The sequence below is a fragment of the Mauremys reevesii genome, linkage group 1, assembly GCF_016161935.1.
Source record: "Mauremys reevesii isolate NIE-2019 linkage group 1, ASM1616193v1, whole genome shotgun sequence".
Taxonomy (NCBI): Eukaryota; Metazoa; Chordata; order Testudines; family Geoemydidae; genus Mauremys; species Mauremys reevesii.
Genome location: NC_052623.1, coordinates 251,546,728 through 251,561,613, shown reverse-complemented (window position 1 = coordinate 251,561,613; position 14,886 = coordinate 251,546,728). Strand labels below are relative to the sequence as shown.

General features: G+C 47.4%; 1 protein-coding gene across 12 annotated transcripts in view; it reads right to left on the bottom strand.

The window, feature by feature from the left end:
• The window catches only part of NINJ2 (ninjurin 2), an 86,578-nt gene continuing 71,692 nt past the window's right edge, over positions 1 to 14,886 (bottom strand). For 10 of the 12 annotated variants that reach the window (XM_039514238.1, XM_039514323.1, XM_039514676.1 and 7 more), the window contains 3 exons: positions 6,985 to 7,216; positions 3,772 to 3,952; positions 1 to 570 (listed from right to left, as the gene is read on the bottom strand). In XM_039514238.1, the coding sequence (XP_039370172.1) occupies positions 3,795 to 3,952; positions 6,985 to 7,216 (390 nt within the window). In that variant the 3' untranslated portion in view covers positions 1 to 570; positions 3,772 to 3,794. Of the gene's footprint in view, positions 571 to 3,771; positions 3,953 to 6,984; positions 7,217 to 7,651; positions 7,778 to 14,886 lie in introns of those variants that run through there. The other 2 variants (XM_039514586.1, XR_005591267.1) reach the window with 2 other exon arrangements.

Genomic DNA, 14,886 nt, shown 5'->3' with positions numbered 1-14,886 from the left:
TTCCGGAGTCGACGGGAGCGCGTTTGGAGTTCGATATATCGCGTCTAGATGAGACGCGATATATTGAACTCCGAGAAGTCGAACGCTAGCCGCCGACCCGGACAGTAAGTATAGACGTACCCATAGTGTTACTTTAAATGTTGCCAGTTACAAAATATCTGGACACGGTATGGTTAGTTTTGCTTACCAAATAAATATAACTCAGCCTGGAACTCAGCCCCCTGTAGAAAATTAGTTAATACTGAATATGAGAAGCAGAGAATTAAAATCAGAGAAAAGTTTGTTGTTACCTATGCACAGGAGCATGTTTGGAAAATGCTTTTTTGCAACTTATTGTGAAGCTCTCTAGAAATCACTGCACAGCTTGCACTAGCGTTGAAAAAAATCAATGGAAATTTCATTCCTGCAAAGCTACACATGCTTTATACAAACAACCTGCATAAAATACTTTGCAAACAATTTTTAAAGAGTAATTCAGTTCTCTGTCTCCACTCAGCTGGTAGGATTCTGCTGAGGTCAGTAAAAAAAAATTGAAAGAAGGGACCCTAAAGCTGGTGCCACACACACAACCTGCAAGAAAAACAAAAGATGCAAGATAAGAATCCACTAGGTTCCTCAGGTCAGCAAGTATTTCATAGAAGATTCATAAGCAGGATCCCAGGACAGCTTTCCCTCTACTCTCTGCCTGTGTTACCTATCACAATCCATTTCCCCCACTTACCCCCCACCCCATCTACAGGGCCATTCTAAGAAAGCATGCCACCATTGTAACATTTTTTTCATGCTATTTGCCCTAAGTAGTTTCCTTAATTCATACTGGATCCCCAGCTAGGGTGACTGCCTGTCCCTTATTTTAAAGGATGTCCTGTGACCATTTTAAACATTGAAGCTTATGATAATTGTATCGTAAACTTGAAGGCAGTAGAAACATACCCTTGAAAGAAAATACGTGTTATGGTAAGGGAAATGGCAGTTTCCCTAAAATGTCCCTTAAAATAAAGCATCGTTCCTTAGTTTTCATTTAGTTTTCCCTTATTTCCATCCAGCAACGGTGATCACTCTATCCCCGTCTCTTCTAGCACTGCATCATTCTAGTCCAGTAGGATGACTTCTGTGCTTGTAGTTAACATGCGCATAAGTGTTGCAGGATCAGGGCTTATGGTAGCATTTAGAGGTCTTACAATGCTATTTCATGCTTTTCAAGCTGAAGAATCTCAAAGCATTCTATGAACCAGTCCTGACTGATTCTATGGAAGTAAAACCCAGAGAGGGGAGTTAAAAATGTTGTATGGTTCCCTGTGTAGGGGTTGTTCTCTATCACACTCAAAGGGGAAGTAATTGCTGCCGTAATAAATATGGTGTTCAGCCCCTAAATCCCACAGATTTCACAACTCCAAAGCGAGTGCCATCTTCATGGAAGCCTTGTGCCTCTGCACTGAATCCAGGATCCCACCTCCCTCTCCAATCCAAATTTCCATGGGACACTCCTGCTGGCCATTGCCCCAGCATCCTTGGGGGTTGGGTGACCAGATATCCAATTTTTAAAGGGACAATCCCGTATTTAAGCCCTCCTGCAAGTGTCCCAGGACTCAGCTCACTAGCAGCCTGGCAAGCAGGCTCCTTCCTTCCCCAATTGCCTCTGGCTGGGCTGGCAACCTGGAAAAGCCCAAGACCCTCGTGCCTGGGGCACTGGCCAGGAGGAGCCGAGCCCTGCATGTGCCAAAGCCCCGCACAGCACTGGCACGGGGAAGCCTCTCTGCCCTTCAGCTAAGCTCTGGAGCGGCATGGGAGCAATTTTCAGCCTGTTGCCCCAAACCTGCAGGGTCCACAGCAGCCCCTGGGGCAGGGGCGTAGCACCCTCTTCACCTGCGCCTCCCACCTCCGCCCCTCCCTGGGCCCTGTCCCCAGGGAACGTAGGGCTGCTCTGTCTCCTACATACCCTCCCCTGCTGATCCACCTCTCTGGCTTGGTTCGCTGAAGCCCCTGCAGCCAGGTTCCTTGGGCCCTGGTGCATAATGCATCCTTTGGGCTTAACCCCTTCCTGCCCACCCTGTAGTGCAGGGACAGGAGGCAGCTGGGTTATATCGGTGGCCAGCCGGGAGGTGTTAGCTGCCTTTCAACACTGTGCAGGCAGGAAGGGACAAGCTGCTTCCAGCCACACATGGGGGGAGGGGGGGAGAAGAGTAGCTCTGCAAAGACACAGACCAGGTCATGCCTCCTCCTCCTCCCATGCAGCTGGAACCAGCTCCTGTCCCTTCCCTCTCGCACAGTGCCGAAAGGCTGCTGCTGGCCACATTCTGGTGTGAGCCCTGGCAGACATCTGGGGCGGGAAGGCATGTGACCCTGCATGCCCTCTGCCCACGTGTTGCCTTGGGATGACAGAATGCCAGGTACCAGGAGAGGCGGGTCTGTCCCGGGGGCCCAGCCAGGCATGGAGGGCGGAGAGCACCGGGCAGGGAGGGTCAGGTCGGTCAGTCACACACACACACACCCTGTATGATAGAGGTGTGTGTGTGCGTGTGTGTTTTGTGTGTAACCTCTCCCTATGTGTGTGTGTGGCGGGGGAGGTGTGTGTGTGTTACCCCTCCCCATGTGCGCCCTAAAGCCTTAAAGATAAGAAGGTAAATAAAAAGAATCCAACTAAACAGCATTTCTTTTTAACAGGGGCTCAGTCAACTTAATGTTAATTTGAACGTTTGTACGATTGATTGCCATTGAACTCACTTGAATACAAGTAATTTTACCAGGTGTCCCATATTCAGTATAGGCAAATATGGTCACCCTATTGGTGGGAACCATTAAGGCAAGAGCTACAAGCCATTAGTTCCCTCTCAGGCTTGAGAGCCCACTCTAATTTAAAGCTGTGATCCCTGGTTTGGATTTGATTTGGAAACCCAGACATTTGTCTGGACTCCTAGTCAGGGGCGGCTCCAGGCCCCAGGACGCCAAGCACGAGCTTGGGGCGGCAAACCAAGGGGGGCGCTCTGCCGGCGCTGAGAGGGGGGCAGGCAGGCTGCCTTCCGTGGCTTGCCTGCGGAGGGTCCCCTGGTCCCGCGGCTTCGGTGGATCTCCTGTAGGCGTGCCTGTGGGAGGTCTGCCGAAGCTACGGGACCAGCGGACCCTCCGCAGGCAAACCGCCGGAGGCAGCCTGCCTGCCATGCTTGGGGCGGCAAAATCCCCAGAGCTGCCCCTGCTCCTAGTCACATGACTCTCATCCAGGAATAAAGGTCAAAAATCAGATTCTTAAAATGGCCACCACCACCACCACATAGCAGTGGCCATTTTGAAAAGCTCCCTCCCTACTGCCTCTCTTTCCTTCCACCACCCTTGCCAGCATTGGTCCCTCTTCTGATCTCTCCCACTGCCTGAATAGCTCTTGGGAACCAGGTGCTTTCCCACATACCTGGCACACCCTCCTTTCCACTGTCTGACTCCCCTCTCATAGTGCCTATCATGATCCAGGTTGGGATTTGCTATCTGCTGGACACCAACTGCTGCTACCAGCTATCTGATGAATCCCATAAATGTGGACTCATGACATCCTTGCTTTAGAGATGGAGCAAGGAAATTCCTTTTCCTGAGAGATCATGTCACACGGCCCAGGCTTCCCAAGGGACAACACTATGCACAAAAGGAGCCATGTGTGTATGTGTAGGGTTGTCCCCTACCTTCCCTTCCACAACAGCATTGATGATTTCTGAGACCCTTTGACAGCCGAAGCAGTTGACCCTTCCAAAGGTGGGTGGTAGTGGACCCTCATCCCTTCATTACCTGATTCCCTTGCGCTCCAAGCCTCAGTAACGTCTCCTGGTAGGGTAGAGACCAGTCTTCTGCACGCCAAAGCCAGTGATGAAGATGTTGAGGATGACAGTGATGAAGATCAGAGCCGTGGCAGTGTTATTGAGCACGTTCAGGCGATGCTGCTTTGACACATCATTCAGGTTCAGCCGAGCTGAGACACAGCACAAAACAAAGGGAGAATTGAAAACTGGCTCAAAGCCTTATGGCCTAAAGCAGGGTTTTTCAAACAGGGGTCGCTGTTTGTGTAGGGAAAGCTCCTGGCGGGCCAGGCCAGTGTGTTTACCTGCCCCGTCCGCAGGTTCAGCCGATCGTGGCTCCCACTGGCTGCGGATCGCTAGTCCAGACCAATGGGAGCTGCAGGAAGTGGCACGGGCCGAGGGACTTACTGGCCGCTGCTTCCAGCAGCTCCCATTGGCCTGGAGCAGTGATCCGCGGCCAGTGGGAGCCGCGATTGGCCAGACCTGCGGACGGGGCAGGTAAACACACCGGCCCAGCCCGCCAGGGGCTTTCCCTACACAAGCGGCGACCCCTGTTTGAGAAACCCTGGCCTAAAGGAACTGTGTCCTGGTCAGACTGCTGAACACATGAGAGGTAGTGGCAGCAAGTTGTCCCAGGGATTGGAGCTGAGAGGATGATTTTATTAATACTATAGTACAGGGTTTGTGAGTGGGGGGCGAGGGGGCAGAACAGTGCAAGTTACCAAGAGGGGCCCTGTTTTCTGAAGCGCACCCACAGCTCCCGATGACATCAATCTGACAATCAGGCCCTACGTAAATAACAAGGGAGTTACCTTTGTCTATAGTCCAGGCTCATGCTCCACTGTCATTCCTTACAGCGCCAAACAGGAGCACACACAAGTGCTGACAATGACAGGCCTTTGTTTATCAGCTGAAGGGCGGCTCCAGGCCTGATGGGGTCTGTGGAGACTTTTGCCAAGTAAGACTATGTCTAAGCTAGAAACACTAGAGCAGCATAGCTGCCGCTGTGCTGCTGCAGCGCTGTAGTGTAGACTCTTATTACAGTGACAGAAGGGGGGTTCCTGTTATTGTGGTAAATCTGCAAAATTTTCACACCCCTGAGTGACCTAGCAGGGTCAACCTAACTTTCTAGCATAGCCAGCCCAGAGGTGCAGAGGAAGGGCTCTTGGTATCATGGGAGGAGGCAATGGGAGGCTTTTAGACACATGATAGAGGCACTGGTGTGCTTGTCAATGAGGGTCAGGAAAGGGTTCCACAAGTGAGGGCACTGGATGAGGTGGCAGTGGGAGGGGAAAGGTGCTTAGGGAGAGCTGGCTCCTCCTTCAAAGTGGGTGTGTGGAGAAGGGGGCCAGAGCAGGTGTGGGAGGCTCTGGAGACACATGTGCTGACAGAGCAGGCACCCTGTAGTGAGGCAGAGTGGCCTCCCTCTGAGCCTGAGGGGGAGGAACTGCTCCATGCCCCTGGTGAGCAAAGTCAAGACAGTCCTGCCTCCTGTGCCGGCAGCAGGGGGGCGGGACAAGACGGGCCCTTCAGCTCAGTTGCTGTACCTTGCTGCTGAACTCTGGACCAGGGACCGAGCTGTGCAGTGCCCTGCCCCTGGAGGAGACTGACTGTGGACAGGAGTTGCTGGGACTGCCATCCTCCATTTACCCTGAGGAGCCTGAGGACCCATGGACTATGGAGCCACGCCAAGGATGGGTGGTAGGAAGTAGCCCAGGGGAACCAGACTTTAGTCCAGTTGTTTTGCTGGGAAATGAGTCAGTGTGTTTTGGTGACTTCCCCGCTGACCAGGTGGCGGGATCACCGACACTGTTAGGGCCTTGGGGGTGGGACCTGGTGGAGCAGTGTGAGCCTGGGTATCCCTACCCCCTGCTGCTAAAACCACCCCTGGGGAGGTGGCCTACTACCTTAGGCTAGCAGGCCTGTGCCCTGTTTGTGGCTTGTCCCAGCCAGGGGGCTGAAAGCCCCTAGACCAGTGGTCCCCAAACTTTTCAGGGTCGTGCCCCCCCCCTTGCCCCTGTTCGCAACCCCCCAGACCGGGAGCAGGGCCTGCAGCTTTGGGGGGTGGGGCATGGACGGGGTAAGGGGGCTGCAGCTGCAGCTGAGGGTGAGTTTGAGAGCGGGGATGTGGACGTGGCCAAGGCAGAAGAAGAGCCACAGCCAGCCTGCAGTGGGGGCTGGCAGCTGGGCCTGTGGCTGGGTGTGGATCTGCGGCTGAGGCTGAGGCTGGAGACGGGGGCCAGGCGCAGGGACAGGAGTTGGGCCAGGGTTGGAGCAGAGCTGGTGGCAGGGAGGGGCTGGGTGGTGCTCTTCCCTGCCCCCCAGGGGGGCTGGCCCGGGCCAGCTACGCTCTCTGAACGTTCCTCTGCACCACCTAGGGGAGTGTGCCCCACAGTTTGGGGATCTCTGCCCTAGACTGTGACTGCTGTCTGCTCCAGCCTGAAGTCTGAAGCTAAAGCTAAAGACTGAGCCCCAGGTGTTAATTGCTGTCTACCCAAGCCAGGAGGCTTTGGCTAAAGACTGCTCATTGCTCTGCCCTGCCCAGAGGGCCAGACCTACAGACTGTGTAAATTGTCTCTTGGACTACAGAGTCCCTGTTACTCTGCCCTGACCAGAGGGCCAGAGCCCTGGTCTGCTAATTGACTGCTTGTTGTTTGATGTTGTGAGGCAGGGTGGCCTCCCTCTGAGTCTGACAGGGAGGAGGACCACAGAACCACTACAAACCACAACAGCAGGGGGCCTTTGGGCACATGTCTAGGACCAGCTGAAACACTAGGGACCCCAGTTAGCTCTTGTACACACAGCACAAGGACAGGTTTGGGATCAATTAAATGAGGGTTGGATAGAACTGCAGGCTGAATCATTCTGTTAGGCCACAAGCCAGGGACAGTATGGACGAGGGCAGAGTGCAAGGATGTGGTGCAGGTCATGCTGGGGGAGTGCAACATGAAGGGGTGCAGTGTGGGGAGATGGCAGAAACAATTCCCCATCCCTAGTACAGGGGTGCAGTGATGGGAAAGCAGAGGAGTGAAGGAGTGATAAAGCTCGAGGCTAAGATGGAGAAGGAAGAAATGCATTTGCTGGTAGATTCTCTAATTTGAAGGAGAAATAATGTGGGTTTTTGCACCAGCCACCCCATTCCTCCTTTCATGACCCTGATTGCTGCTGACAGTGGAGGCAAACAGAAGTTCAGAAGATATCTTACCAATGATGATAAGAAGAATTCCAATCACCACCTGGAAGAAGAGAGAGATGCTGATGAGCGATATCAGGGTGGCATAATACTGGAATGAAACCCCCTGCTCCAGCACTGCTTTGAGTTGTGTGACATTGGCCATGAACAGCGCCACATCCAGCATGCTTTCTGCCACACTCTTCTTAGTTGCATAGTGGTTGATGTTGATTGGATTGTCCCTCCTTGAGCCAGGATTCCCCGTCTGGGTAGAAGGGAGAGTGAGAGTAAGATTCCTAAGCAGACTGGCCAGTCCATTCTGGCTTGAGTATTAGCCCCACCAAGGGAGTAAATCTAGAAAGCTTTCAGAAGGCACATTCCATGAACCTGACAGGCAGAAAATTTAAAAGAAACCCTTCTCCCTCCCACCACAATTGGCCCGTGGATCTCATTGCTACAAGATAATTGGGGAAACCACAAATTTAGCAAGATTAAAAAAAGAATTGGACATTTGTATGATTAATAAGAATAGCCAGTGTTAGTCATATGGCTTAACAAAACCCAGGAGTTATGAAAGAAAGGATATTTAACCCTCATTCTTCAAGGCACAAAGCAACCTTACATTAAAGGGGGATTAGGGAGCAATATTCCCCCGTGGACAAGGTACTCCAGGTCTGCCTACAGCAGGGTTCTTACACACCTTCCTCTGAAGCATCTGGTGCTGGCTGCTGTCAGAGACAGGTTACCAGACTTGATGGACTATGGGTCTGATTCAGTCTGGCAGTTCCTATGTTCCTACTCTTGAAACACTCATCCGAACTGTCAGCTGTTTTAAAACACAGACACACAAGGTCTGTAGGTGTAGGTCAGCCTCTACAGGGAGCAGAAGAGGCACGAAGTGATGGGTAAACTTGTAAATATACCAGATACTAGCCAAGCTCAGTCAGAGAAGCTGGGACTTGCAGTCTGTGAGCTGCAGCTTTGTAGTGGACATGAAGGCAGTTGTGGGATGATGCATTTTAGGGCTTGCTGGGCCACATTCAGCCTGCAGATTGCACCTTTGGCTACCCCTAACTTAATAAAGAGTACAGAGGAGAAGAGCCAGCTACTACTACATCCAATCAGCTAATTCCTCTCCCTTGCCTTTGTCAGCCATCCTGACTGAATTCCGAGTCCTGCAGCTTGTTTAGACTCATTGCCCTGACCCAAATGGCCACTGGGCTGGGAGACTGTGAGAGACAAGCAGGGGGGAGAAGGAGATGATGATCTTTAATTAAATATTCACTGGGAGCGTGGTGACATGGTAGCAAATCTCAAGTGAAGGAAAGAGCCAAGATTTTGAAGGATCGGAATATATCAGCAGAACATGGGGGGGCAGGGATAGCTCAGTGGTTTGAGCATTGGCCTGCTAAACCCAGCATTATGAGCTCAATCCTTGAGGGGGGCATTTGGGGATTGGTCCTGCTTTGAGCAGGGGGTTGGACTAGATGATCTCCTGAGGTCTCTTCCAACCCTGATAATCTAACACCATAGCAGAGTAAAGGAAAGATATAACTAGTTGAAATCTGTAGCATGCTGGGCTGCAGTTCTGGATAACACAGGCTGTTTCTCACCCATATCCACCAGAGCCTTTAGAAAGCTGGAAAATCAGCCACCTCATGATTTTCTGACTACATGGCCTTACTGAACTCCCCATTTTGAGTTTACTGCTTTATCTGAGCTTTTCCTCATAGGCTCTCCCATTAGCTGGCCCTTTAAGTCTATGAGAGAGAACCAGCTGCAGCCTGAAGGTGATAATTTTAGCTCCCTGTGCTGTAAGCTGTTGATCCCTCTCTCCTGGCAGGAGAGTACTCTTGTGATACAATAGGATATGTCTGTATCAAATTGTGAGCTCTTTTTGTAGAGATGTTGACTACTAGGCTAACCTTGTCTGAGGGCAACCTAGCGTACTGGGCACAGCTCAGGAGAAGTGTTTAATACCTCATTGAAGAACTACACTTAAGAGCCATCACACTGCAAGCTAGGGCCACTGATTTTGTTATTGACCCACTCCCAGGAAGCAATGGTTTTTCTACATGAGCCCACATGGGGTGGGGACACAGACCTGACTGCTGGATCTGTAACTATACCATCTGTCCACATGGCTCAGAGACAGAGGCTATATTTAAGAACAGGGTTCTTCTGCTCTGTGCAGGACAGAGAGGGGCCGACCATTGGCACATTTAAGTACGGACGGGAGACAGAGGGCAGGAGGGACTCTGTGCATGCTGAAACACTGCTGACCCTTGGACTCAAAAGAAGGGGTGAGCTCAGACTAGTGGAGGGCACATCTGAGAACTCTTGTTATGTCTAATGTTCTGTAACTCTCAAGTGCTTTCAGATTAAAGACTGTGGTTAAGAAATTCCTTTGCTAAGCCTGTGTTCCTTGCTTTCCTGCCACTTTGTTTCCAGAGGGGTTACACTAGAAGCCCAGAGTGCCCACAGCCTAGGTGGAGCTTTGGGGAAGCATGTGTAAGTGAACAGGAAGCTCAGGAGAGACACTGCTTTCAAGGTCTAAGGCAGCTGGACAGTGGCATCCCATGTCCAAGGAAAGGCATCTGACAAGCGGTTGGAGCCTGGGGGGATATCCTGGAGTCCCAGATCTAGAAATAGTGACTAGACGCTACCTGTATCTAGTTGAGCTGGAATCATGTGGGACCCAGCGAGTGGGTCCACTCAAAACAAATTGGTGGCCATACAGTGGGGTACTGAGCCAGAGTAAAGCAACTGTATTTTGTATTTATATTGTTTTCTCCTGTGGTTCTTTTCCCATTCTCGAGGAAGCAGCACATCATCCCAGTGGGATAACACTAGGCATTGATTGCTTCTTTGTGTAATGATGAGTTAAGGATGTGAGAACAATGAAGCTAAGCAAACAAGACAGTGCTTCTGTCAAACAAGTGACTGGCACAAGTAGGCTTAGCCATCTGTTCCCAGTCACTTACCCAGAGACAAATAAAGCAATTTTTTTTCAAATTAAAACATTTCCTTTTTTAATCTGGTACTGAGCCCTTAAGCTTGAGTGAGAAATCATAAAAATGTAAGGCTGGCAGGAACCTCAAGACATCAACTAGTGCAGCCCTCTGTGCTTACGCATGACCAAGTAAACCTAGAAGACCATCCCTGACAGGTGCTTGTCTAACCAGTTCTTAAAAATCTCAAATGACAGGGATTCCACAACCTCCCTTGGATTCCAGTGCCTAACTATCCTTACAGTTAGAAAGTTTTTTAATATCTTACCTAAAACACCCTGACTACAGATTAAGCCAGTTACTTCTTGTCCTACCTTCAGTGGACAAGGAGAACAGTTATAAGAAGGACAGTGATTAACAGCCCTTAACATATTTGGAGACTGTTATCAGGCTCCTCCTCACTCTTTTCCCAAGACTAAACATGGCCAGTTTTTGTAACTTTTCCTGGTAAATCAGCACTACTGTGTAGACACTTATGCCCCATTTTGTATTTGTGCATTTAATTTTTCATTCCTAAATGTCGCATGTTGCACTTGTCTGTATTGAATTGCATCTTGTTGATTTCAGACGAGTCCTCCAATTTGTCAAGGTGTGATCATGCCTTTGGGGGTCACAACTGAGAATACCGAACTTAGGACAAAATAGGGTAGATATACCCCAAAACTGGAGGTTATTCACCCATGAGATATACCATGCCGGCAACAAAAGTAAACTTCTGTTTCACCACACTGGCTAATACGAAGTCAGAAAATCAGTTTCCTTAGGCATTCCAGTCTTTGTATCACCACCAAAAACATTGGATTTAAAGATGAGTGGTTCTTTAAAAACAGTCTCACCAAACAAAAGGTTCATCTGATCCCAAAGGACCAGCCACACAAACAGGTCACTATACATCTCAGATCTTACCCAAAAATCACACTGTTGCCAATCCTTTAGTATCTAAAATCTAAAGGTTTATTTATAAAAAGAAAAAAGAAAGGTGAGAGTTAAAGTTGGTTAAAGGAATCAAATACATAAAATAATTGCAAAGTTCTTGGATCAGGCTTGTAGCAGTGATGGAATAAACTGCAGACTTAAGTCAAGTCTCTGGTTGCTTCCAAATCATTGGAAGGTCCTCGATCCCTTGGTTAGAATGCTCCCATTAGTATAAGTCCATAGTCCAGAGGTTTGAGTAGGAAAGAGGCAAAATGGAGGTGTTTCCATGGCCTTTATAGCTTTTGCCATGTGGAGGGAAATCCATTGTTTCAAACAAAGACCTCAGCACAGCTAGTGAAAAATCACAGGTGACAAGATGGTGTTTGGAGTCACATGGGCAAGCCACATGTCTATGCACAATTTCGCTTAGTCATAGCAGGAAGCTATTACCTATACTTCAGATGGAACGTCCACAGGAAAGTCCATTTAGTGTAGATGGGCATCTCTCATGGTCAATTGTGTGTTAAGTGTCCCTTGATGAGCCACTTAATTTGAATAGTCCCTTCATGATGTGCGGGTGTTACTCCAGGAACTAACATTTGAAATCCAGGTATAGAGCCAATACTCATAGCTTCAAGTACAAAAATGATACATGCATACAAATAGCGTAATCATATTCAGCAAAGCATACCCTTTCCATAGACACCTTACTTTACAACCTTTGTACAAGATTTGTTGTAAATATATAACAGTGGTTGAAACAATGATCTACATGGTCATATTTTATCAGATAAAGTCACACAATTCTAATCCTATCTTCCAAAGTGCTTGCAAACCCTCCTAACTTGGTGTCATTCACAAATTTTATAAGCATACTCTCTGCTCCATTATCCAAATTGTTAATTAAAGTAATGCATGGTACCGGACTCAGGACGGACCCCCACACAGGACCTCACTAGATAATGTCCAGTTTGACAGTGAACCATTGATAATTACTCTTTGAATATGGTCTTTCAACCAATTTTCCACCCACCCAGTAATTTCATCTAGACCACATTTCCCTAGTTTGCTTATGAGACTGTTATGTGGGACTGTGTCAAAAGCCTTTCTAAAATAAAGATATTTAATGGCTACTGTTCCCCTATCCACTAGGCCAGTAACCCTAGCAAAGAAGGAAATTAGTTTGGTTTGAAATGGTATGTTCTTGATACATCCATGTTGGCTATTCATTATATTATCATTTAGGTGCTTCCAAATTGACTGTTTAATAAATTGTTCCAGTATCTTTCCAGGTATTGAAGTTAGGCTGACAAGTCTATAGTTTGCTGGGTCCTCTTTCATCCCTTGTTTAAATGGATGTGACTAGCATGGTGCAGTATGAAAAGGTGATGAGCTGTATGTGTTTGGAATGGGCATAAAATACAAACAAGCAACTTTTTTCTGTCTCACTGGGACCAAAGACAGGACTACATCTCTCATGGGTGCACACGCTCAGTTACTGCCAAAGGTCTGGCTTGTCCAGTCAGTGCTTCCTCATCTGGGTCTGTGGTTCTTTTACCCCTTGCTTAGCTCTTGTCACTGCAGTATAACCAAAATGTTCACACTTGATGCCAAAAGTTAGGCACCGATAGCTATCTTCAGGCAACTAAATAAATGACCTGATTGGTCAGAGGTGCTGAGCACCTCGAGCTCCCATGGACTTCAGCTGAGTTGCAGAAATTCAGTGCATTCAGGTTTTGGCCTTTGTAGAGGATTCTCCCCATTACAACAATAATGCCAAACTTCCCTATAAACATTTGGATAACAATGTTACATTTGCTCACAGGATAAAGGCAGCCCTGGAGTGACTTCAAGATTGTCCCCTTACTCTGGGATTGCTGACAATATGAGCCTTATCAAAGCCAGCAGCCGCCTGAGATAAAGCAAAGCCACGTACACGCAAGAGGGTTCATTGATGTATTTTATATGTTGACGTGAAAGAACTGAGCTCTTGTCCCATCTTGAAATTATTCACTCTCCTGTAGCGTAGGGAAATCCACTTTTCTCCCTCCATGTTGTCAGGGAAGAGTGCAGTCAGACACCAGGCACTGTCCTGAAGCTGGGCTGTATGTAATAATGTATAGCAATGACCAGTATGAGGCAAACCTCAACTGAAAATGCATCACAAAGATGGACAAGTATAATTATCCTTCTTTTACAGACAGGGAAACTGAGCCACAGAGACGTAAAGTCATAGAGTTTAATGGTAGAGGGGAACACCAGATCACGTAGTCTGATTTCCTGTATATCACAGGCCACCAGAGAGTTGCCAAACATCATAGAACAAGTTGAGCTGAAGAGAGAACCCAGGTCCTCTGTGTATCTGTCCTATTTGTTCCAAATTAAGCAAATCTCTTGCCCGTGACACTACTATCCTTGGTGCAAAACTCGCTGTGATCTTGGAAAAAATCCCTTTATTTTCCCTTTTGTGAAATATGACACAATGATATTATTTATTAAAGTGATAGACTTGGGTTGCATGGGTCCAATGTTTAGGTTTTGTGTAAAAAAAAAAGGTTTTATAAAACCTCATTCCTTCATTTAAAACAAATGCATTTTAAAATGTAGTTTTGATTAAACTTTTTTGTTGATGGTGTTAGAAATGAGAGTAGGGAAATGGGGGTGGGTGGGTTTATGTTATGACTTTTTTAGTTGAGCATGTACTGTAGCAAACTATGAAGTCACAGGTTTCAGAGTAGCAGCCATGTTAGTCTGTATCCGCAAAAAAAACAGGAGTACTTGTGGCACCTTAAAGACTAACAAATTTATTTAAGCATGAGCTTTCGTGAGCTACAGCTCACGGTGAGCTGTAGCTCACGAAAGCTCATGCTTAAATAAATTTGTTAGTCTTTAAGGTGCCACAAGTACTCCTGTTTTTTTTATGAAGTCACAGTGACAGTATATTCTCAATATGGCCACAAGAGGGTGCACCAAAGTGCCTCTGCCTACTACTGTACTGAGTCACATAGGCCAACTCCATTGCAAGAAAGGCTAGTAGAAAACTGTCTGTCGAAATTGTTTTTCAAAGGAAAATGAGGGTTTTGATTAAAGAAATTTTTTTTGTAAGAAGTATCTGCTTTTCATGAAGACAATTTTTTTGTCAAAATATTTTGGCCAAAAACTTTCTGGTTTTCAGCCAAAAAATTAAAATGTACGTAGAAAATTTCAGCAGAAGCAAAAGTTTTCTTTGTTGAAAATTTCCATGAGAAGGAACACTTTTTTCAGACCAGCTCTTATTGCAAGTCTGTTTTTTATTACACTCGTGAGGGGAGACTAAAAGAGACACTGGAACAGTCTGAGACAGAAAAAGAAAGATGTGAATGATAATCTTCTTCATGAGAGTTTGCCGGCAGAGGGAGTGTCTAGGGAGACACTGTATTATTGAGCACCAGTTCCAAAGGAGCTGCTGTGGAATGCCAAATAAACCACACAGAGAGAAAAAGAGAGAGAGAGGGGTAATGCACACAGAGGGAAAGGAGTAGAGACATGCATTTCACTCACAGATCCTGGCAGATAAACATCTGAATTCAGATGAATACATATCAGCAAACATATGAGAACAGCACACACACAAATATTTGGCACTTCCATAGCATTTTCCTTCTGACAATTTAAAAGTATTTTGTAAACACTTATTGACCAAGCTAAAAAAATAATAATAACCTTGAAACGTACGAAAGTATCCTTATCTCCATTTTACAAAAATGAAGAAATTGATGCAGGGTTTAAAGGCCACATTTTCAAATACCTCCTCTATTTTTAGGTGCCCTATTTTAGACACTTATGACCTGATTTTCAGAGATGCTTAGCACCTGCAGCTCCAGACTATTTCATCAGGTGTTGGGGGTGTACTATTCAGTAATTCTGAATATCGACTCCAAAGTGAGTCAAGTTTGGGTACTGAAAAGAAGAAGCCACTTTAAAAAACGTTGACCTGAATAACATACCTAAATATGCACAGGGTCAGTGA